General features: G+C 50.6%; 1 protein-coding gene across 12 annotated transcripts in view; it reads left to right on the top strand.

Annotated features, from left to right (window-relative positions):
- USP19 (ubiquitin specific peptidase 19) overlaps positions 1-22,627 on the top strand; it is a 41,436-nt gene extending 18,809 nt beyond the window's left edge. For 4 of the 12 annotated variants that reach the window (XM_028719649.2, XM_028719648.2, XM_028719655.2 and 1 more), the window contains 20 exons: positions 561-717; positions 854-925; positions 1,674-1,807; positions 2,237-2,451; positions 3,716-3,914; positions 4,038-4,171; positions 5,438-5,596; positions 5,737-5,847; positions 6,219-6,329; positions 6,745-6,846; positions 8,532-8,672; positions 8,844-8,962; positions 9,092-9,229; positions 9,910-10,310; positions 11,167-11,277; positions 12,492-12,708; positions 13,305-13,457; positions 14,188-14,351; positions 15,915-16,099; positions 17,972-19,601. In XM_028719649.2, coding sequence (XP_028575482.2) covers positions 561-717; positions 854-925; positions 1,674-1,807; positions 2,237-2,451; positions 3,716-3,914; positions 4,038-4,171; positions 5,438-5,596; positions 5,737-5,847; positions 6,219-6,329; positions 6,745-6,846; positions 8,532-8,672; positions 8,844-8,962; positions 9,092-9,229; positions 9,910-10,310; positions 11,167-11,277; positions 12,492-12,708; positions 13,305-13,457; positions 14,188-14,351; positions 15,915-16,099; positions 17,972-18,190 — 3,242 coding nt within the window. In that variant the 3' untranslated portion in view covers positions 18,191-19,601. Of the gene's footprint in view, positions 1-560; positions 718-853; positions 926-1,673; positions 1,808-2,236; positions 2,452-3,715; positions 3,915-4,037; positions 4,172-5,437; positions 5,597-5,736; positions 5,848-6,218; positions 6,330-6,744; positions 6,847-8,531; positions 8,673-8,843; positions 8,963-9,091; positions 9,230-9,909; positions 10,311-11,166; positions 11,278-12,491; positions 12,709-13,304; positions 13,458-14,187; positions 14,352-15,914; positions 16,100-17,971; positions 19,602-21,522 lie in introns of those variants that run through there. The other 8 variants (XM_028719654.2, XM_028719658.2, XM_028719653.2 and 5 more) reach the window with 6 other exon arrangements.
- The last annotated feature ends 1,948 nt before the right edge of the window (positions 22,628-24,575 follow it).

Genomic DNA, 24,575 nt, shown 5'->3' with positions numbered 1-24,575 from the left:
AAATTGTTCAGGCAGCAAGAAAGGCCATGGCTGGGAATGCCTCTGTCTGAGATTTACTGTTGGTCACAGTGGACAATACCAGCCTAGATGGACTTGTAATTCAGCTTGGTATATGATCTGTCCACCGGGCATTGTGTAGCCAATCTCAGAAACTGATAGAGGAGTGGAACAGTGTAATTGTTCGCAATGGCAAGGGAGACGTGGGTCTTGTGCTCTGCATAGCTCTTTGCTGCTCTTTGTCATTGGCAGAAGCCTAAACAATTTATGTAAATTTGCATAAGGTATATAAGTCATGTAATTTAATTTTTGGATGCTGAATTTTAACGTTTCAAGTGCACGCTGCCTCCGGTGCATTCTGCAGACTAATGTCTGGTTGATCTATTTCCAACTCCTCCTACCTGACCCCAAGAGACAAACCCTATTTGAGAATTTAGGTCACATGCTGGGCTCTCTAGCTCCCTGGTCACATTTCTCTGGCTTGCTGTTGCTGAGGATGGTGCAGAGGCGCTATTCAGAGCACCTCTATTACTGTCATTGCCTTTGCTTCCCCCCCCTCCCAGAACCAGAGCCCACAGTGAATCTGACGTTCGTGAAGAACGACTCGTATGAGAAAGGGAACGATTCTATGGTGGTGCACGTTTATGTGAAGGAGATTCACAAGGAGATGTCCAGGGTGCTCTTTCGGGAGCAGGACTTCACACTGTTGTTCCAGACAAGGTATGGCGACTCCTGGTTCAGAGGCCAAGTGCTTTTCCTTCCCAGAACTGGACTTTGCCAGTAAGCTGGGATCGACAGCGGGGAAGGGATGGCTCCTGTCTGTCTCTTTTGCCTGAGCTTCTTTCTCTCTTTGCAGTGATGTCAACTTCCTGCGACTGCATCCAGATTGTGGCTCTCATACAGTATTCAGGTGGCAAGTGAAACTCAGGTATAAGACTTTCCTTCTCTGCACTAATGGTATAGACAGTGTTTCTGTTGCTCTTCCCCACCTGCACATCCAGCACCAATCTGACACAGCTCTTCTCCCTTCTGAATTAAGGTCTATGAATTAGTATATTACTAAATCAATGTATATTACTTTACACTGGGGCCCCAGGCCTGGGACACTGGGCAGAAGAGGTGCTCAGGTATCTCTTCGATGATATTGTAGATTTTTTAAAAATGGGGTTCTTTGTCGCCGGTTGCTATGGCTTTGTTTTGCTAATACACACCAGCAATCAGACATAACAAAGCCTAGCTGTCCCTGCATCATAATCTGAATAAGCCTCCTACCCACTTTTCTGTTCTGTGGCACAAGAAACAACCTTCGTATTGATCACACACTGCCGGACAGCCCCGTCTAAAGCGTGTGAACTTGTGCAGGCTGGGTAGCTACTTCCCGCTTTTACTTCCCCGCTGGAAAAGTGGGTACACTCTTCTGTCCCCTCTTTCCTTACTGTGCCACGTGGACACAACAGTGCCAGTAGCCTGAGCCCAATTTGCCAGAAATTGTAATAAGGTGGGCAACCTTTAGCATGAGATCTCTTTTAGAGAAGGTTTCCCCCCTCCCACCTTCCTATGTAATGGGATGAGCAGAGCACTTTGGGAGTTACGCTCTTCTGTGATGCCCAGACATCCTTAGGTTAGGTCTACCCCTCCTGTTCTCTGATCCCTGGTTGGCTTGCCTTGTTTTGCAGGAACCTCATAGAGCCAGACCAGTGTACATACAACTTCACCCCCGCTCGCATCGACATCTGCTTGAAGAAGCGGCACAGCCAGCGCTGGGGGGGCCTCGAGGCTCCTGCCGCACGAGGTCTGCACCTTGACTTTTGTGAGCTCGCCTTGTTGGGATTCTTGAGGTTTGGCAAGGATGCTGGGGCTTCAGCGTCAGATATTCTTATTAGTATTACTATTTGTGAACTGCCTTGTGATTGTAAACCACTCTCTATGATCCTCTGATGAAGGGAGTTATAGAAATGGTATGAAATGAATGAAATGGTATGAAATGAATGGGGATGTTGAGGTCAGCAATTACTTGGGGAGAGGACCAGCTCCAGATGGAGGGTGTGAAAGAGGACGGATGCTCTGATGTCTGCTTGGAATCCAGGACAGGTTCCCCACCGTTCCTTTTTAAGCAAGGAAGGGCAGCCGGGCTCACTGCACAGCAAGCGTCCTGGCGCTGGCGCAGGGAAGAGCACGCCGCTCACCTCTCAGTGCACATGTGCTGCTAACCACAAGCCCACTTCTCCCCCTTTTTAAGGTGCAGTGGGTGGTGCGAAGGTTGCCATGCCAACAGGCCCTACTCCCCTGGATAAAAGCCAGCCTGGAAGTAACCAGCACCCGCTGTCCACTAAGGAGGAGGCACGAGTGGGAGAGAAGGAGAAGCCGCGAGCAGAGGAGAGCAGCCTGGACGGCGTAGCCGCTCGGACGGTGACGGAGCATGTGCCAGTGAAGCAAGAACCACTCGTCCCCTCGGTGAGGACTCCTGGCCTGCGCTGGGAGTTTCGAACCCCAGTCTCTAGGGCTCAGGCAGACACGCTGTCAGGGGAGGTGGTGGGCTGAAGGCAGGAGCTACTTGGATTACAACGCGTTTGAACCTTGTGCGGATTATTACAACGGCCAATGAGTTAGGAGTGAGGAGCTGCAACAAAATGTTGCTTGTGGGTGGGACAATGTGTTCCTGCTGTTTAGATGGAAATAGCCCTATGGCTGTTTTTTCTATTTGGTTAGCCAGATGAATCTGCACCTTCCAGACATTCTCCTTTCCAGCATAAGGAGAGCCATTCAGGGAAGGACCGTTTCCTGCACTGCCTCTGAATCAGGGGGAGTGTGAGGAAATTTCCTGACCTTGCATCAAGTTGAGGCAGGGAGCTTGTCACCAGCAGAGGACACTCTACTACACACACACACACACATACACACACCCTCACCCTCTACATACCCTCTTCCCCTTCCTAGCCAGTAGGGATATGGGAAAAGTCAAACTTCTGAAGATGGAGGCAGAGAGGCAGTTCTGGAACTAAGGCTGTTAATAACTACCTTGGACGTGTGAATGCACATGTGAGCAGTCATAAGGGGGGGGGCAGGGGTGGAAGCAACGTTGCCATCAGGTTAAAAGCACTTTCTGCGCTTCTGCAAATCTCAGGGTGCCTTCATGCTTTGCATGGTTGTTGCTGTTTTGGATACATAAGGATCGGCATTCAGAGAATGTGTTTGCTTTTAGCATGTGGGGAAGTGCACTGGGTGACATAAGTTAAAGGAAAATCAAAAGTAATGTAAGAATATGCACTTAAGAATTGATGGGCTGGGTCCAGCATTTTATCTCAGCACTTATGTTCTGACAGTGGGCAGGTAAAGTCCATTGGGGTAGTTTCTACAGGAAAAACAACAGAGGGCGGTACCTCCAGCAGCAGGTAATTGGGGGTATGCAACTGATAAGGCTGGACCCTCCACATATGGGTGTGATTCTTGCTTTCCATGCCAGTGAACAAAGAGCATCTATGCGATCTTCTAATTAGGGTGGATTAGCCATTTTGGGGAATGTGTATGAATAATAAATGATTTTTTTAAAAGTTAAATGTGAGCAAGGCCTGGGTTTCTGTGCCTGAGAGAGGAGGAGGAAAGTGGGGTGGTGACCATAGAAATCCAGCATGCAGAGCCTGGAAACTGGGGGCAAGACAGAGAGCCTGGCAACCAATGGAAGCTGCCTCCTTGACTGTGTTAGCATCTTCCCCTCCAGCCCAAGCCAACATGCATGGTCCCACCCATGACTCACAGCCCCGTCAGCAGCGAAAGCGTGGAGGAAGAGGAGGAGGAGGAGGACAAGAAGGTGTGCCTGCCCGGTTTCACGGGGCTGGTGAACCTGGGCAACACCTGCTTCATGAACAGTGTTATCCAGTCTCTCTCCAACACCCGGGAGTTGCGGGACTTCTTTCATGGTAAGCTGTATCTCAGAGTGGGACCGGGGCTGGACCTGACTCTGTGCGTACCATAGTTGGCCTTCACCTTCCACCTTCCACCTTCCATCACCTTTTCTCTCTCTTTCACTTACACTCCTGTAGATCACTCCTTCGAGTCCGAAATCAACTACAACAATCCCCTGGGAACTGGGGGGCGCCTGGCTATCGGCTTTGCAGTGCTGCTGAGGGCGCTTTGGAAAGGCACACACCACGCCTTCCAGCCCTCCAAGCTGAAGGTGAGGTATCCCTGCAGAAGCATATATAGGCTGAGAGGATGAGCTGCCCAAGTGGGCAGCAGGAGGCCGTGTGTGTGTGTGTGTGTGTGTGTGTGTGTGTGTGTGTCCACACATGCCTATGTAGTTTTGCTGTGCAGAGGCAGGTTCCCAGTGCTTGCGACCAAGAAGCTGCTTAGGGTTGGGCTGTGCAGTTTGTAGCAAGCTTGATTCTCAGGGAGCTGCTGGGGGTCATTTGGGGGCAGGGAACAGCTTTAATCCCCTTCCAATAGTTTCCACTAGAGTGTCACTAGCATGAGTTTGACCAAACTGCAGGAGGCAGTGGAAGACAGGAGTGCCTGGCGTGCTCTGGTCCATGAGGTCATGAAGAGTCGGACACGACTAAATGACTAAACAACAAGTGTCACTTGCTTTCTTCCATGTGCATTTATAGTTACTGTATGCTCCAAGCAAAGTGCTGTTCTGGGGAGCACTGTTGGCAGTGAAAGCAAAATTTATCTGCTGTCCCTGCTAGAGAGTAGGCCAGCGCTCCCCAGGGGGGATCCTTCATGGGTTGCTGTGTATTAAAACTACACACACACACACACACACACACACACACACACACACACCCCTACACACACACAATCCCTTCATGGGTTGCAGTGTATAAAAACTACACACACACCCTGTGTGTTGGAATAAAGGCCATTTTATTACTTGGGAGCTTAATAATGATAAATTATGCAAGCCCAAAACATTTTTGTGTCTTCTGTCTGGAAATGATTTTGGATCGCTGGATGCCACCAGCAACCATTTAGATTCTCAAGCAGGAAGCCTCTGGGCTTTAGGAAACCTTAATCCGGACTGTGCACACTTCTGAAGCCACTTGTCCTGGTAGTTATTGTTTATCTATATAGCTCTTGAGCCCATTCACCTCTCACTTGGCACTTGCCCCTCTTTCCAGTCCTGAGAGGACAAGGGGAGCACCATTTGCTGAGAACTGCAGGTGGGGAGAGTGCCGCCGTCCTCAGGTTTTGCTTGTGGGCTTCCCTTGGGCACCACTGTGAGAAGAGGAGATTGCATCTGATGCTAGTAAACCCACTGAAGTCAATAGACATGACTGACTGACAGGTTCATTATTTTACTGGGTCTGTTCTGAGCAGAGCTTAGGTGGATATGACCCAGGATGCTGGACTAGATGGCCATTTGCCCTGATCTGGCAGAACGTTCATTCCGATCATGCTGTACAGGCAACTGGCTGTTCATGACGCTCCTTTCATCCTGCAGGCGATTGTGGCCAGCAAGGCCAGCCAGTTTACAGGCTATGCTCAACACGATGCCCAGGAATTCATGGCTTTTCTGCTGGATGGGCTCCATGAGGACCTGAACCGCATTCACAGCAAGCCCTACACTGAAACGGTAGATTCAGATGGACGACCTGATGAGGCAAGTCTTTATATATACATATCTAATATATACAATGGCCCAATGGAAGTTGGGAGGCCTTGGCTAGGCTGAGCCTGAAGGACCTTTGCTCACCCCTGCTTTTGTTCCCTCACTGCTATTTACTTGTTTTTGACTGCTAGATTGTTGCCGAAGAGGCCTGGAAACGGCACAAGATGAGGAACGACTCCTTCATCGTGGACCTGTTCCAGGGCCAGTACAAGTCCAAGCTAGTGTGCCCTGTGTGTTCAAAGGTAGTGTGCCAACTCATTGGGTTTCCTGGTTGCTTTGCAGCTCTGAGCACGCTGCGGGGCAACATGGCCTGCATCTAAAGTTGCTTTTCCTCCACTAGCTTGGCGGGAGGTGGTATTTACTCATTTTACAGTGATTATTCACTAGCTTGGACCATATCCTCCACTCCACGGTTCATGTGTCCTGCCATCAAGGACTTTGGTGATCCTTTGCTACTGACACCTTTACCAGGCTTCCTCCTTCCTTTGGTTGCTGCCCTCTGACCCCAGACTCGCCATTTTCTGTATCTCTGGGGTTTGCCAGTACCTCTGGGGTTTGCCTATGCATTATGTCCAGGGGGTGCTGATTGACTGCCAAATCCTATTGCTTTCAGGTGTCCATCACGTTTGATCCCTTCCTCTATTTGCCAGTCCCCCTACCCCAAAAGCAGAAAGTGCTGACGGTCTATTACTTTGCCAAGGAACCGCACAAGAAACCTGTTAAGGTAAGAGCAGCAGCATCCCAGCCACCCAGGATGAATCCCTTTATCTCGCGCTCCAAACGCCTTCAGAATAGTGTCTATGTCACGAGTGGCCTTGAGCTTTAGAGATTTCTGAAACTCAGCGGGACATACCAGCGGAAACAACATCTGCTTTGAGAGGCAAAGCAATATGTGTTGGGGGCAGGTTCCACGTGCTTCAACTCAAAATATGTCTAAATTGCAATAGAGAGCATGTAAAAGTAGGCACACCACGGGTACAGCTTTGATTGGTTGGCTAATCCAGTGAGGTAAGCCTGGTGCAGTTCAGGAATTACATTGTCGAAGGAGTAAATGTTAATGAGAGCAGGGAGTGGGAGGGAAGGCTGGCAAGGGTACACACCCTGATATACCCACCCCAGCACATGCTCTCTTCCAACAGTTCCTGGTGAGCATCAGCAAAGAGAATTCCACTGCCCTGGAGGTGCTAGACTCTGTGTCCCATAGCGTGCGAGTGAGTCCTGATAACCTGCGCCTGGCTGAGGTGAGGCATGGTCTTGTGTCTGAATGCTGCTGAAGTTGTGGTTCGAGGATTCTTAGCAGCAGTGAGGCTTGTTCACTGCATGGAAGCGTCTTGGCATTCAGATCACCTCTGCAGCTTTTTCTTTCTGTGGATGCCGTGTCCTTTTCACAACACAAGGCTTGTCTGATCTCCCCTGGTTGTGGCTGCCCAGGTACCAGAGAGCCATTATGTATACAGTGACCTGGCAGCCAAGGTTTTTGGCAGAAAATTTCCAATCAATATCCAAAATTTGGCTCTGCTTCTTGCCTTTGCTCTCGCGTCTGGCCACTTCATTGGAATCCCTTACCTGCAGCCTCCAGAATGTCATTTGAGTGCCATCAACACAGAACACTACCTCTCACTAGGCTGTGCATGATGTATTGTGTGTGCGCACCCACACACACCTCAGTAGTTGTGGCATGCATTACACGGGGACTGTACATGCACACATATTTCTTGCTTAAAAATAAAAAAGGCTGACCACAGAGCAACTGGTGCTGCACTCAAGACTTAATCTGTACTAGGCACCACCAGGAATAAACTCTGGAGTGTCTACCAAAGAAAAGACCTGGACCAAAATCCTGTTTGTTGGATGGAGCAAGGGGGGGGGCGGCGGCGGGAATTGTCATGAGCATATGGAGACAATGATGGTCTATCCACGCCCCATTCCTCCCATATGCTTACAGTTAGGGAATTAGACTAAACTGGATCCTTGCAGCATATGTATCTACCGTTGCATGAACCTGAGTTGCAAATACCTCCCGCTACTTAGAAAAGTGCTGCAAATTCATCTCCTTTTTCCTCCTCCTCTTCCTCCTACCAGCAAGTTCTCAATTCTCCCTACTCCCCAAATCTAAGACTGCATTACTGTTCCAGGCTAAGCTAGGACTCTAAAGAGTCAACCCAGAGAGTCCCGCCTATTCTGTTCACACACAAAAGGATCTGGTTCCTCCCCCGCCACCTCCCTTTTTTGCAGCTCTATGTCTGTCTGTCTGTCTCCTCACCCCACTCCGTCCTCATCCTGACACAGTGCTGTTCTAATGACGCTTTACTGCCACTAGCACAAACCTATATAGTAATAATGAACATTTTCCAGGTGGATCATTATGTAGCCAGAATAGCACCATGTGTAAGTGTAGAAACATGCACATGGTATCAGCAGAGTTGGAGGAATTTTACTGAAAAGGGGAGGGGAGGACTTTAGGGCATGCGCTCAGAACTGCTCTGAGGATTTGGCATTCCCGGTGGGCGTGGCAAGGCTGTTCAGCTGTTGGAAGAAAAACGGAAACTGGAGGAAGATGAGAAAATTGAGTATCCTGGAGTGGGGCCTGACTGGCCAGCTGGAAATCCAGAACAGGTGCACCATTCACCACAACATTTTGTTGCAGCATTTGTTGCATACCCGGCTTGTTCAGTATTTGATTTATTTATTGGATCCAGGCCACGCTTATCGTTCCATCTTGGACAGTCCACATGCCCCGGGAAGCTCAGAAGCAGAGCAAATTGCTTTTCCCCTGGTTAGCTCTCTGCCCCATACCCCAACCCAAGCACCTGGTGGTCATAAGTACATTGTACCTGAACCTGAAGTTTGCCTTTATGTGTGAAACTAGAGAGAGGAAAGGGCATCTTTTGGGCTGGACTTCACCTCCCTTCTTTCCTTTGGTTAGGTAATCAAGAACCGCTTCCACCGCATGTTCTTGCCTTCGCACTCGTTGGACACGGTTTCCCCCACGGACCTCCTGCTGTGCTTTGAAGTGCTTTCTCCAGACCTGGCCAAGGAGCGTGTGGTGGAGCTGCAGGTCCAACAGGTAAGTGCCAGGAGCTGCCATTACACCCTCCATACAGCTGTACGAGGAGGAGATGGAAAGCAAGCTCTTAGGCTTTCAAGGTGAAACCTACACATTCTGTCCTGCCACCTTCCCAGTACAGGTGCCCACCGCTTCCCAATCACCCTAAGCGGGCAATTTCTCTCCCCTAAGCGTCCTCAGGTGCCCAGCGTTCCCATCACCAAATGTGCCGCCTGTCAGAAGAAGCAGCAGTCAGAAGAGGAGAAGCTGAAGCGCTGCACTCGGTGCTACCGTGTTGGCTATTGCAACGTGTAAGTCACCCCTTCTTTTTTTCACCCTCTCCCTAGCCGAGAGCCGTCTCTTGCTCCCAGGCTGGGCTGGGGTGGCTGCGTCAAGCCCCTGCGGCCCTCTGCATGAGACTGTCTTTGTGTGTGTTTCAGAGTGTGCCAGAAAACACACTGGCCCGACCACAAAGCTTTGTGCCTCCCTGAGAACATTGGCTTCCCCTTCCTCATCAGCGTGCCAGAGTCACGACTCACCTATGCACGGCTGGCCCAGCTTCTGGAAGGTTACGCGAGGTAAGGTAGCCGGAGTATTGGCAACGCTCTTGGGCGCTTGGCCAGCCGCCGCTGCTTGGCTCGTTTTGTAGGCTTTGGCCGAGGCAGCAAGGAAGCTTTCATTTCCTTCCTCAGTGCCAGCAGCACATTCCCTCTTCAGACAGGCTGTGACCTATTTGTTGTTGTTGTTGTTTAGTCATGTCCGACTCTTCGTGACCCCATGGACCAGAGCACGCCAGGCACTCCTGTCTTCCACTGCCTCCCGCAGTTTCGTCAATCTCATGCTGGTAGCTTCGAGAACACTGTCCAACCATCTCATCCTCTGTCATCCCCTTCTCCTTGTGTCTTCCATCTTTCCCAACATCAGGGTCTTTTCCAGGGAGTCTTCTCTTCTCATGAGGTGGCCAAAGTATTGGAGCCTCAGCTTCACGATCTGTCCTTCCAGTGAGCACTCAGGGCTGATTTCCTTAAGAATGGAGAGGTTTGATCTTCTTGCAGTCCATGGGACTCTCAAGAGTCTCCTCCAGCACCATAATTCAAAAGCATCAATTCTCCGGCGATCAGCCTTCTTTATGGTCCAGCTCTCACTTCCATACATCACTACTGGGAAAACCATAGCTTTTACTATACAGACCTTTGTTGGCAAGGTGATGTCTCTACTTTTGTCCTCTTAGCGGACGGCTTTTCCTCTCCCTGCTCAGGTACTCGGTCAGCGTGTTCCAGCCGCCATTTCAGGTGGGCAGGATGTCGCCAGAGCAAGGCTTGCAGCACCAGCCTCCTGAGAAGCTAGAGGCGCTGGCCCGGAGCAGCAGCAGCAGCGCCACAGTTGCGTCTGCCGCCGCCGCGGCTTCTGCCGCCGATGAGGCCTCCACCGCCATGGAGTCGGGAGACGGGGCCAGGGCCCCACACCTGCCGCAGGAACCCCAGCCATCTCTCTCGGCCCCTGAGCTGGGGGACGCCAGCGCTGTGAGAAGCAAGGTCCCCACAGGAAGAGGCTCGGGACTGAGCTTGGATTCGGGCTTCTCCGAGCCCTCCCTGGACACACGGGCTGACAGCTTTGTGGAAAGGGAGGGGCCCTTTGAGAGACTCCCCAAGCCGGAAGGTAGGCAAATCTGAATGGGCCTTATTTAAAGCCCCCCACCGTCTGCATGGTCGGCGGTTCGAATCCCCGCGGCGGGGTGCGCTCCCATTGCTCGGTCCCAGCGCCTGCCAACCTAGCAGTTCGAAAGCACCCCCGGGTGCAAGTAGATAAATAGGGACCGCTTACCAGCGGGAAGGTAAACGGCGTTCCGTGTGCTGCGCTGGCTCGCCAGATGCAGCTTGTCACGCTGGCCACGTGACCCGGAAGTGTCTGCGGACAACGCTGGCCCCTGGCCTCTAGAGTGAGATGAGCGCACAACCCTAGAGTCTGGCAAGACTGGCCCGTACGGGCAGGGGTACCTTTACCTTTTGCCGTCTGCATTCCCAAGGGGTTTCTCACCCCTTTTCGGTACCGCTGTTACGCCAGTGTTCCTTGGGGCTGCTTGTTGCACGAGGAGCTCTGTAGGCAGCAGGCAAATTTCCCAACAGCCTCTGCTCTCAGATACCAGAAGCCAAAAAAGAAGAAGGAGGAGAATCAAAATAATAAAATCAAGCAACTTTATTAAATGTTTTTGTCCCCGTTATTCCCCAAAAGTGGGATTAGGAAAACAATTTATTCCACACGCCTCATGATGAGTAGGGTGGAGGCTTCTAAGCAGCAGAACATAACACAGCTGACAAGAAGCAAATGTGAATATCCTGAAGCAGGGCCATTTCCTGTGTTTTGTGCGATTCCTGAAGACCCAGCCATCTCCATGGCTTTGTAGATGAAATGCTGTCCCAGCTGTGGAAAGGGGGATAGGGTGGCTGAGCAGAGGAAAGAAAGGGCTGCCGGCTGAGCTGCTGCCACTCACCATCCCTCCATTGCTTGCCTACAGCTGCCATCCCAGGTTACCAGCATCCGGCTGAGGGGCTGAGTTCCCACGCTACCCAGTTCTACATCAACAAAATTGATGCCGCTAACAAAGAGCAGAAGCTGGAGGACAAAGGTGAGGGTTAAAATCTCGGGGTTCTGAAAGCAGTGCCATCTTGGAACATTTGGCTTGGCGTTTTGAGAGGGCCCCATCCTTGCTTTGGGAGATCTTCTGTGGTGATAGAGGCTGGATCTAATCTGTTTATCCAGTGCAAGGTGCTGTTGAGCCCCTAAAGGAATGCTCTAGCTGGGGCTGTCTCTCCTGGGCTAAAATTATGCACACTCTGCACACAAGGTTGAAGTCTGCTATCTGTGTGAATCATACAGACCTGTATTTATTATTCCACATCTTTCTGGTAGCTATGGGGAAGGGATAAGAAGCTATGCAAGGCACCAAGAACCTGGCTGCTGGAAATCTTAGTTGGGTGTCTTGTCCCATAGATGACTTCTATTAGAATTCAGCGGCCCTTGCCGGTCCCAATTCTCAGGATGCTGATTTAAGGTTCCCACTACCACATTTGTGTGGGATACAAGCAACTCACCCGAAGGAGTGCCAAACGAGCACAAGTTCTGGGGAGGAAAGCATAGTCCTTGGAGCTGGAATTCCTGGCTTTTCCTCCTCCAGCATAGTTGACGTTGACCTATGCTACACAGTTGCAGAAACAGACAATGGGGCCTGCAGTTGTTCCTTTTCTGCTTTGTCTTGGGTATCTGTCCCCACACTCCTACACCCAGTCTTTCATTTTAAGCGGCCTTGGTGGCTTTCCCATCCATTACTTGGAGGGCCAGCATGTGATCTAGTGGAATGTTTGGCTGCAAGCTCCGCTTGGGTGACTTTAGAGAGGAGTAATCTCCTTGGCCTGACCCCAGTTCCATCCATGTGAAATTTGGGCTTAGTAGCAACTTGCCTTGCAGGATCATGGTGAGCTATGAACAAGCTTGCAAATCTTCCTGCTCACAAAGAATTGAAACTAGCTTTGATAAGGAATTGCCTCCCTCTTCTCTCATGTTTCTTGCTCCATACACCCTTTCTATGTTCTTAAACAGGAGAAAGGCGGCCTGCCCCTAGTTTGGTGGTGGCCAATATGACCACCCTCTAGAAGTTATGGCTTCCCTAATTCCAGGCCATTGACCTGGCTGGGCTGGACCTGATTATGCTTTCAGTCCACAACTGCTGGAGGCCCCACTACATTGGCTACCCCTGCTCTGGTTCTTATTTCTTGGGTGTTTGTTTTTGGCCTGGTGTGTTTAGATGGGTAGCACCATCTGTAAACTTCCGTACCCTTGCAGGAGATGTCCCTCTTGACCTGACCGATGATTGTTCTCTGGCCCTGGTTTGGAAGAACAACGAGAGGATGAAGGAGTTTGTTCTGGTAGAGTCCAAGGAGCTGGAGTGCGTAGAGGATCCCGGCTCTGCGAGTGAGGCAGCCAGGGCAGGGCACTTCACCCTGGAGCAGTGCCTCAACCTCTTCACCAAGCCAGAGGTGTTGGCCCCAGAGGAGGCCTGGTAAGAAAGGGTTCTCTGTGGGCAGGGACAACCCCATACGCAGGATCCCAAAGTGTCTGTGAAACGTATACACTGTGCAGCTAGTTTTGGGGTTCAGATATGCAGCTTTTGTAGGCTGGGAAATGGTTACTGCTTCCAAACACTGAAGTGATAATAGGATCATAGATTCATGGAATTGGGAGGAGACGGCCAAGGGCCAGCTGATCCAGCCCTCTGCAATGCAGGAATCTCAGCTAAAGCATCCAAGACAGATGCTGCACAGTAGGGGCTGTTGGGAGTTTGTGGAGGGCCTGAAGAGGACTGAGAGTTCGGTTGAATTCCTGGGCTCCTCAGGCATGCTTCAGCATTCAGTCACGTTCTTCTCTGAAACCACGTCAGGTGGAAGCCCCCTTCTTCCAATTAAAGAGCTCACATTCTCCCATCAGCTGAATGCTGCATACTGCAGCTGTGATCAAAGCCTGTTTCTAAACCCTTTGATCTCAGAAACACAAACAGGATGCCTTGGTCTTCCGTAGTGCGGCAAAACAGGGGTTGGTAAAGAGCAGAACTGGCAGCAGGGGAAGCTAACAGACCCCCCCCCCCTTTCCCCTGCACAGGTACTGCCCGAAATGTAAGCAGCACCGTGAGGCATCCAAGCAGCTCATGCTGTGGCGCCTGCCCAACGTCCTCATCATACAGCTCAAGCGCTTCTCCTTCCGCAGCTTTATTTGGAGAGACAAGATCAACGACATGGTGGATTTCCCAGTGCGGTGAGGAGATGCTGCTGCACTTGGTGTTCCTTTGCTCCCACTTGGACTTCGCACAGGAAAGCCCAAGGAAGGCATCTCCCTCCACTCCAAGCCTGGATCAGATGTGGCTGCAGTGCCGGGCCCTGTCTTAGCACCAAGGGTGTTTAGCGCTCTGTATGCTCGGGCTAGGCTTGTTTGTAAACCCTTTTGCCTGCATTTACGTCCAGTGTGGCAAGGAGGCAGCCTAACTGGCCACCCTGTTGTTTGGAAGGGAGGGTGGAACTGAAGTTGGGTTGAATCTTTTGGGAGGGGCAGGAAGCATAGGCTGGGGGTGCCTTCATGTTGAGGCCGCAGCACATTCCTCTTTCACAGAGCCTGCTTCATCGGATGCATGTGGTAGTCAAGTGTGCATTGTTAGGTCCTCAATTGTGGTGCATGCGTATCCACCATGCGTCTGATGAAAGTAGCCTCAAGCTACCGCTAAGTAAACTTGATCCCTCTTCAAAGTGCCACAAATTTATCTTCCGTATTGCTGCAACCAATTCCAGTGGCTGCTCTTCTGAAATCTGCCCGTTTTGAACAGAGCAAGTTAGGAACACCTCGCCCCCAGTCTTTAGTTTGTTGGGATAGGGAACTCAGCCCACTTCTCAAAGCAACCTGCAGACTTCTTGTATTGCCTGCCTTGAAACACTCACGTATAGCTAGGACAAGTTAAGACAGCTGTGTACCTTATTCCTATCTCTGTCCCCAGGAGCTTGGACCTGAGCAAGTTCTGCATTGGCCAGAAGGATGAGCAGCAGCTGCCCATGTATGACCTGTATGCAGTTATCAACCACTACGGGGGCATGATTGGCGGACACTACACAGCCTATGCGCGGCTGCCCAGTGACAAAAACAGCCAACGCAGTGATGTGGGTGAGTTGCCGGGGGGGGGGGGCTTCGTGTGGTCTGGTAGCCATCGATTGTCTAGCCAAGTTCCAGCCATTGATGTAGAATCTTCCCAGAGACCTACACAAGGAGAAGGATCTTGGCTAGGGCTAGGTAGGGCACTCATTGCTGCTTTGATAAGGCATCAGTGAGGAAGTAGTAGGGTCTTCCTCCATAGTAAGTGCTGAATGTTTCAGGTGCAAGGGAGGAGGCGGCTTACTTCACATTTTAAGTAGGATTTAGGGCAAGATTAGGCTCAGCACAGCTTGGCCTCCACCACTCATTTGCAAAGAAAAATCACTGCCCTTCCTCCTTTATGATGGGAGAGGCCTTGATGCAGTGATGCACAGTCAAAAAGAGCTGGACCCCTCTGTACTAGTAAGTTCCAGGGAGATTGTTCTGAATACTTGTTATTGCTTCCTTGGCCTTTCAAGATTGAATTTAGAGCCAGGTCCTCACATGGTAGGATTTTGGAAGACTCTGGGAAGCAGGTCTAATTTGAGTGTTTTAAGGATATACAGTGGTACCTTGGAAGTCAAACGGAATCCATTCCGGAAGCCCGTTTGACTTCCGAAACATTGGGAAACCAAGACACAGCTTCCAGTTGGCTGCAGGAAGGTCCTCCAGCCAATCAGAAGCCGTGTCGGACGTTCGGGTTCCAAAGAACGTTCACAAACGAAAACACTCACTTCTGGGTTTGCGGCATTCAGGAGCCAAAACATTCAACTTGCAAGGCGTTTGGGATCCAAGGTACGACTGTATTGTTTGTTTTATTTTGAGTAACATTATATAGAAGTGTTTTCTAAGCAGAATCTTTTTCTTCTTCTCTGTTCTGCATGTGAGCAATCTTGACCAGTCGGGTTGGTAGCTGGTTACTTTTTACTTCAAGAAATGAGATAACCGTTCTAGCATTCATGGCTTGTAGACATGTAAGCATTGTGGGCCAATGACCTTGTCATTCATGGGAATAGGGCTGCCATGCCCTGCACTCCCTTCTCCTTCCTAACTTCCAGTCAGTTTGTTCATCCCATTGCTTGGAATTTGCTGACAGTGGGATTTGGTGGAAGGGAATCTGATGAATCCCCAATACATACTGCCCTTGACAATTAATAACACCGAAGAATAAATAGTTGCTTTAGGACTTGTGAATATGACTGTAGTATTAGAGAGTGTCCATGTAGGTGGGGAAACATTTCATAGGTTCACATAGTGACAGGATCCCACTTGCCGGCTTCATCGCTCTCAGTTAATTCTGGAGTGTCCTGGCATCTTTGCAAAATCCCCCACAAGTCTGCTAACCTCTGCCAGGGAAGCAGCACCCATGAATGCACATTGGGCAGCAAGGCAAGGCTGTGGGAGCCTACCGTGTTGGTAGGCTGTGGGCTAAATTTGGGTGAGTGCGCTGGGTAGCTCATTCCTGATGCATGGGAGACCTGGAGACTGTGCTTGCCTTCCTGCAAGAGTGAAGGACAGGTGAGGATCAAGCAGTGTTGCCTCATCAGTGGGTCACAGAGCTTGGTGTGCTTATCCCTCCCTTGTCCCCTTTCACAGGATGGCGGCTCTTCGATGACAGCACTGTCACCACAGTGGATGAAAGCCAGGTGGTGACGCGATATGCCTACGTGCTCTTCTACCGCCGGCGAAACTCTCCAGTGGAGAGACCCCCACGGGGGCCACCGCATCCCTCAGACCCTCGGGCCGACATGGCCCCATCTGCCGAGGCAGCAGCCAATCAGGTGAGGGCTTTGGGGGGAGCTGCCTGTCTTCCCCACCTCGAAGTGTTGCCTTGGCCTGCTAACGGGCCTCGCTACTGCTGATAGAGGAGCCAAGGGACTGCTGGCTCCCCCTCACGGCTCTGGCTGGGCTGTGGGCCTCCTTCCAACAGTTGCGTCCTGGAAAAATGACAAACATTCAAGGCTGTCGGGGGAAGGTCTTGATAGGAAAAGAGAGGCCCTTCTCAAGAACAGGAAGGCTGCCCTGAGTCGAAGGCGCCTGCGGGTGGGTGGGGAATTGGCTGGGGGGGGGGAGATCCCCTCAATGTGGAGGGTGCTGACTTCAGAGTTGTGGGTGACAGCAGCAAGTTCCATGCAAAATAAGCTGATGAGGGAAAGCTGCCAGAGAAACGGCAATGCTATGGTTCTTGAGCAGCCAAGGTGCCATACTATAAGGGGCCTGATTCCAGCACTGTAGACTGCTGTGCACTCGGCGCTGCTGTTGGCTTGAGAGCCTCTCCTTTCTCTTTCCCCTCCACTGTGTTTCCAGCCATTAACATGGTAGGGACCGGGGAGACGGAAGGCTAGCACTGCGCTTTCTGAGGCCATGCCAGCCACTTGGACGAGAGGCTCCAGTGTGCACTTGGGTTGGGGGCACTGGCGTCTCCTGGGGTTCTGCCATGTGGTGTGGTGGCATCCTGCCCAGGACAGCTTCCTAGGCAGGGGTTCAGCTCCGAGGCTGTGCTGCGGGGCAGGCCGCATTGTTCTTGCCCTTTCTTGCTGGAGCTGGGCGGTGTGTTTTGCCCCTGGCCACCTGCCCAGCAAGCCAAGCCAGATTGGAACCACATGGCCTACTCAGGAGGAGAGGATGCAGACAGATCCATTCAGAGAAGCTGCCAGAGGGGCCTGTGTGCCTTAAGCCAAGATTCCCTTTGTGCCTGTGGACTCTGGCAGCTGACCCGTGCAGTGAAACTGGCGCCTCAAACCAGCTATAAAACATCACCCTCCCCAACCAGCTTTAGAATATGGGAGGTCTGGAAGCAGCGGGAACCCCCTGTGCACAGATCCCAAGGGATGGAGTGGGGAAGATAAGACAGATTCTGTCCGCCTTTAAACCTCTATCTAGGAAATCACAATGATTGGCTGACTGGTCTGAATGATTTTTCTGTACGTGGAAGAGCTGGTCTGTGACTGGTTACTCTGCAACTAACTCCTGTGCAACTGTGTCGTTATTGTTGTGGGTTTTTTTAAAAAAATAAACGAGTGATTATGATTGGCTGCCATCTCTGAATGTTCCTCATGGTTTTTCCACTTGCCAAAGCTGAGCTGTTGATTAGCTGTCATCCTTCCGAAAGATCCTCATGTTCCCACCTGCAAGCGCTTGGATGTGACTGCCTGCCATCAGATCCTCATGTTGTCACCAGCAAAAGCTCAACTGCGATTGGCTGTTTATGAATGATCCTCGTGTTCTCACCCAGTGTGGCTGAATGGTCCAGTGCATTTGCGCATACAAGGAAGTCTGGGCTGTGATGACTTTGGTGACTGGGTCTTTTGAAAGGATTGAGCTGGTGCTGACGCTTGCAGACAGGGGGGGAAGAACTCTGACCCCAGCCAGCCAGCCAGCATGGATGCCTCACTCTGACAAGCTGGGGCTCGCTTGCCCTCCATCCTTCTGTGGCTTGTGCTGCTCACTCTGTCCCTGGGAGGCCCCCGTATCTGAACTACTGGAGCTGTATAGCGAGGGGGGGCAGAAAATCTGTGGGGCCGCGGCAGAGAGATCTGCCGTGGGAAAGGTGCGCTTGTAGGCAGGCTGTTCGGGGCAGGGCAGCGTGTGGGTGACTGAGGGGTTTGCCGCTGTGTTCTCACCAAGTGCTGACGCAGGTTTCCACATCGCAGGCTTCTCTGCTCTGGCAGGAACTGGAGGCTGAAGAGGAAGCTGCCAGGAGGCTGATGAGGAGCCCTTGGAGGTCTTGCAGCCGAAGAACAAGGCACCTCGCCCCAGACTGTCCCGATGAAGGCCGTGTCCGATACTTTGTCCTGGGCACCATGGCAGCCATTGTGGCCCTCTTACTGAATGTTTTCTACCCACTCATCTATCAGACCCGCTGGAGGTAGTAGCAGCAGCAGCGGCAGAAACGGCACCCAGAAGGAGGGTAGCTCACTCGCCTCAGCCTTGGCCCTCCTCCAATTACACCTTTGCGACGAAGGCCTTGGATGCTCCCTGCCGGGGTGGGTGCAAGAAGAAGCCCTAGTGCCAATGCCTCCCCATCAAGAAGCCCTCAAGTCTAGGACCTGCTCTCTCCTGCTTGGCCCGTGTCCCACATGGATTGGCAACCGGGGAAAGGCCCTTTAAAGCGCTGCGGCCTTGTAAGACTTTGGCCCGCGTGAATCACATCTGTGAACTCCAGCAGAGGCTGCAGAGCTACAGACATTAGTCTCTCTAACTGGATGGGAATCTGTTGGTCTTGGCCACTCCCTGCCTTGCGATTGCTCCTCTCTATTGGGTCGCCAGCTGCCCCCTGCCCTATGTGCCTAGCAGTTGAAGGTCGTGACCTCTTACCCAGTTGGGCATCAGCGCCGTGCTTGGAGGAAAATAAGTCCCCTGGCATCTGTTCCCTGATTGTTTGAGGGAGTGAGAATGTATTGCTGACTCTTCCGAATATTGATGGATTAGGTTCCCTCACCAGGATAGTGTTGGCCTTCAGCCAACTGCATCATCATCTTTTTTGTTTTGCTTTATGGCATCTTACAAATCTTTCTATCGAGACGTGAGACCACAGTTCAGCTAAACGTTCTTTAGCACAGGGCCCCAGCTAAAGAGAAGACACCACTTCGACTTGCCTCGCAGCTCCCGTACCTGTTTCTGAATGCTTAGGCAATGTCTGTGTGCACACGAGGAAACAGAAGTGTTTCTCTGGCGTCAGAGTCGTGTGGCCTCGTGTTCTTTTAATCTGGCCCTGCAGGCTGTGTGGCTTTTCCAGTGCAGTGCAGGATCCCTCTGGTGCCTCTTTGACCACAGGTTCAATCCTGAGTACCCCGATTTAGGCTCTTGGCTGTGGCCAGATAAGTAAGAGAGAGCTTGTGATCCTAGAGCCCAGGTCTTATTCTTCGCGACACCCCTTCCTTGGTTTGTGTATCATTATTGTTTGTTGTTAATATTATACTCATAAACATTACGCAGCTCTAACAACATCATCTTGCACATTCTTCCCAGCACTTTTCAGAGAGGCTCCCCCGTCCCTTTCGTTGCAGGGAGGGAAAGGGATATGGCCTTTTCTCCAGTGCCCAGTTTTCAGGTTGTCTAGTGCTGGTACTCCTGCTGTGCCCCAGGAAGTGGGCAGTCTCTAGCCGCACCAGTGCCAAAGAGCACAGCCTGATCCATGTGCAATTCTGGTGAGGATGTCCCGACCCTAAGGAAGACATCCTCTGCCAGCTGGGTGGATAAAGGCATTGCATTGTGCTGTGGGAAAGCTTTCACTGTGTATTTATTTATTGTATTTAATAAACCTAAGCTGTTCTAAAGAGATATGGATGGGCTCCTTTCTTTCCGCAGCTGCTCCTTTCTTTCAGCACCTGCTTTCTAAATTTAACGGGGGTTCTGCGCGTCCACACATATATCTTCCCGCTGGCTCCCAAGCCTGTCCAGTCTTAGCTGTTGTTTCTACTGGTTCACAAGGGGAACCAAGGAATTGGTTGGGCCGCTCGTTGAATTGTAGCGAAATAGTACTGGATAAATTCTTTTGGTGGTGATAACTCTGTAGCTCTGTGTGTTCTGTAGTTTGGTGCAAAGCTCACTTGGCTGCTTGAGAGTTTCAGTGTTTGTGCAAAATAAGAAACAAGTTATTAGCCTGGATATCTTCAAAGAAGAGTTCCAGAAGCACACGGGCAATGTCTAGTGAAATCTGTAGAAAAGGAGCTCAGTGGGATTTCAAGTCACTGGTTAGGGTAGCTTTTTTGCCCTTCCCCATTATTTGCAGAAGCAGGGTGCACTAGCTACATGCCTTTTTGCAAACTATATGTTTATTATTATTATTATTATATGTGGGTTACAGAGTGTAGGTTACCTTGGCACACAATTCTTAGGGTGGTGGGGCAGTTTTGTGTAAAGTAGACCCGGCTCTAGGGGGATAGCTGACTCTTCAAGCGTGGAGCAGGAGAGAATTATGAGTAAGGCTTTGTATGTATTACACTCAGAAATCCTGATTTCTTCCTAAAATTTCCTGAGATTTGACTGTTTAATAACACCAGTTCGTATTTTGGTGCCTGCCTACCAGACACCATGTTTAATTGTGTCACTTAATTGAACAATATACTGATGAGACTAGCTGTAACTGCTCACACTGAAGGGACTGATCTGGCTTGCATTACTGAAACCTGGGTGAGTGAGCTGGATGGGTCCCTCTGGTTAATAGTACTGCACCAGGCTAGACTGGGGGCGTCGAGGGTGGTAGTGGTTTTACTGTCTGTATAAGCACCATCTCCTTTGCCATAAAACTTACTGGTGCTGGGAAAGGCTTAGAGGGTTTGCCCCCAGTGTTGGGCTAGAGAGACAGATTGGGATGCTGCTGGTCTCTAGAATGCCCCCCCCCCCTGATTCCCAGCAGCGTCCCTGATCAGGCTGGTTGAGGTGTTGGAATGACTACATTATCCATGCAGAGACTGCTGCTGAGGTGGCTCAAGACTTCATGACCTCTTGACAGCTCTCTCACATGGTCATTGGCTCAACACATCAGGCAGGGCACACTCTTGATGTAGTCTTTGCTCCAAGTGATGATAAGAGGGATGGACCAAGGAGGTGGGCAATGATGCAATCCCTTGTCGTGGTCGGACCATTATCTGGTATATAAAGCACTTAACAGCTTGACACTAGGTTACTTGTAAGATTGCCTTATCTCGTACGTGTCCACTTGACTGCTTTGATCTGCAGATCTGGCACTGTTAACAGGTGCCACATAATACTCCTTCCGCATTTGTAAGAAATCAATCTTGTAGTGCAGCGGCAGCCACACTTGGGAACTCTCTGCCTATTGACATCAGCCAGTACTTCACCGTACTCTTTCTGGTGCCTGCTGAAAACATTTCTGTTTAGTCAAGCCTATCCAGACATGTGGAAATCTGGGCTTTACCTTATTTTATATTTTGATTATTTTTGAATGCTTTAAATAGCTGTTTGGTAACCATTTTCTTTAACTGATAATTTTAACGTTTTGCTTTTGTAAACTGCTCCGAGGTTTTTGTTTCAATCAAGCAAGATATAAAACTCGTGAACGAAGTCAATGAATAAGGTTTATATTTATATGAACTCTTTCCCCGAAATCTGTTACCGGACCTTCAGACAGTGTGTATATAGAGATTTCATATTGGAAACAAGACAATAAGCTTCTTCCACGGCAGGGAGACGTTTGCACCCTTTGCGGCTGCTCTCTAACGCTTTGTTCTGTTTGCAGGGAATTAGCTCGCCACCCTTTGGAACCAACCTGGCCCCTGAAGTTGCTCCCGCACTGGCACCAGAGGGGGTCGCAGAGCACCCCGCTCCATCCTACAGCAACATGGAGGAAGTTGACTAAGTCGTTCTGCACTGGGGGTGGGTGGCGGGTGGGGTGTACATAAGAAGGCTTTGTTTTGTGGCTTCCCGCCCTACCCCGCCCCGGCGTCCCCCCTGCAGTGGGAAGGAGGAGGAGCTGCTGTGACCTTTTCTCAAGCACACAAGCACTTTCTGCTCCACCCCCTTCCTCCTCCCCTGCAAGCTGGAAAGGTTTCCCTTCGTGTCCCCCTACTAGAGGCTGCCCTGTGCCGAGGGAGACCCACTGAGTGCCCCCGGTGCGGCAGCTCCTCCTGCATCTCCTGCCCCAAAGGTTCTGGTTTGGTCGCCTTGCACAGAGGCAGGGGAGCTGTGGCGAGCCCTGCACTCCTTGTCTTGCATACCCAGCCTGTTCTACTGGGGGTGGCGGGTGGGGGTGGGTGTCGTTGGTGTCTGCCCCTAAGGGGCCTTCTCCCGATTTGCCATACCATGGGTGCCTGCTTCACAATATTCCACAGCCCCCCATTTTTTTGCCTGCCCTTTCACTTTCCCATCTGCTCCTTCTTGGTATCCCAAGCTCAGGACACCATGGCTGCAAAATGGGCCTTCATGACAGAAGTATTCATCTCCCAGTTTCCTTGATTTCCGCACCCACCCACCCCTTTCACCAGCATTGCTTAGTCTGGCAGTTTGGGTAAAGAAGGCTGCTGGGAGGCACCTGCTGCTATGCCTCCTCATCCTACGTGGAAGGCATGGAACTGCGGCTTGGCCTACTACTTGGCTGCCTGCCCCAGAGTTGTTTTGGATTTCTTGGCCCCTTGTGACACTTCCCTTGGGGTGAGGAACCACTGCCAGTACCATCTCCTATTTAAATGTTTGGCTCCCTGTTCCCTTTTATCCATGCTTGGAATTGCTGTAACCAAATGAGGCTGTCCTGGGCCCATTCCCAGGGAGGCCTCAGTCTTGCTCTGTCTTTGTATAAAGTTGGTGTTTGTCTTGGGTCCCGAGTCATTAAATTCTACTCAACGCCGCTTGTTCCTGTGTCTTGTGTGCTATTCTGTCTGCTGCCATGCCACCCTGGCATGGGCTCTCAGCCTGGGCAACACTGTAGAGATAAAAATTGCAACCTGAATTAGAACCTTCATTCTTTCTGTCACCTTGGAGAATACCTTCTGGGAGCTGGGAAAGAAAGGAATGGTGGCACGATTTAACTTCTGTATAAAATGACTGTTGAATGTATAGGAAAGGGTCTGTAGATCAGGAATTCTTAGAAGTATGTTCTGTTCCATGTGCATCCTTACATTCAGATACCAGGAATTTAGCTTTTCCTTTTCCCTGTGATTAGCGGAAGGAGTCTTAAACAACGCAGAGTCTTGAACGTTACACAAATAACTATAACCAAATATATTCATCACAAGAGTTATATACGTAGTGCTAAATGTAACAGACAACTGACTGATTTCTCATGTCTCTAATTGAAATGATAAGTCTGCACGTGATGATAAAGCCTTCCGTATGAGAAACTCGGAAGTTGCCATGTCAGATAAAATATTCTGCAAATGAGCATTTCTTCTGATGTGGTAATGAATAAGCTCTCATACAGAGAGGCTGTTGGTAGGAAAAAGACCACATTATCCTTACAGGTGGGATGGGAAGGATGCTAGATTGCGTGCAGGAATTTCCACTTGAAAAACAAGATGACTAAAAAACAGTTCAAAAGGGGAGATAGTGTAAGTAGCAATGGTCACATTTGCATTGTTGTTTTTTTAAAAAGAACAGCCAACACACAGAAGCTTCTAGAGTGGAAGGTGGCCCATCAGACGCTGTTGGATTTCAACCCCCATCTATCCAGCGATCGTGACCCCCCAATGGCCAGAGATGCAATAGTAGCTGTAGCCCGGCAACAGGCGGGGGCTGCAAGTTCCCTACCCCCTGCTGTAGAGCTCTGAATATTTGTCAGAATAAAAATCCATTGGTTTCCTGACATGCTTTCACTTCCTACACATAAATTATGTCCCTCCTGCCAACTTGCCTCCTAGTGAACCCCACTTGATTCTAATGCACGTGAGCCACAGAAATTCGGAAGTGGCTTTGCTTCAGAGTGAATGAAAGGGGTGCTGTGTAGCCCAAAGGAAGAACATATTTAATATCGGGAGCACATAACAATTCAAGAAAAGGGTGGGCAGGACCTGGAAAGTAGCAGAGATCCAGCTGTTAGTAACCACTGCCAGGTTAATGTAAAAAGAACTGGGAATACAAGAATGGACCGATGGCGTTCAAAGATGGCTGACAGCCTTCCACTGCTGGACACAGGTGGTCTGCTATTGCTGATCATGCTTCAGATGGGGAACTGGAGGGGAGTTTACATGGAGCAGGAAGGAGTCCCAGCAGTCCTGAACCACCACCTTGTATGAACTGAGGGCCAATCAAGATGAAATGGTCAGATCGGAAACTTGGCACGAAAAGGGGCATATGGCTGAGGAGAATCAAATCCCTTCTTCCCCCCACATAGCCTAAATCCACAAGTGCCTTTTGCCCTCAGGGAAGGGAGCCTGTCAGAAGAGCAAAGCACCTTGGGGGGGTGAACCGATGAGGGAAGTTAACCATGTGAGGATGGAAGTCATTTTGCTTTTAAAAACCACCTTCCCCCATCTGCTTCTATACATAATTGGACAAATGGACTTGTCACCGCTGTGAATAGTTTATTCTGGATCGCCTGCACCAGAACTTTTCCCAGAATGGTCTGTGCAAGAGGAGGTTCCTCTGCTGGGAAGCCCGTTTTTCGTTTAAAAAAAAACGGTTCTCTGCAGCCGGAGGGTTTGGAAACTGCTGGACCACGCTGTCTCCGCAATGGTGGGAAGCCCTTCGCCCTTGCCTTTGATTCTCACACTTTCCTATCTGGCCCAGGGAAGATACAATGTGCTTCCTATTGGGGAGGAGGCCCCAGAAATATCCTTGGCCTCTTTTCCCATCACAAAA

Source organism: Podarcis muralis, chromosome 2 (genome assembly GCF_964188315.1).
Source record: "Podarcis muralis chromosome 2, rPodMur119.hap1.1, whole genome shotgun sequence".
In the NCBI taxonomy this organism is placed as follows: domain Eukaryota; kingdom Metazoa; phylum Chordata; class Lepidosauria; order Squamata; family Lacertidae; genus Podarcis; species Podarcis muralis.
This window is presented reverse-complemented; position numbering and strand designations above follow the sequence as displayed.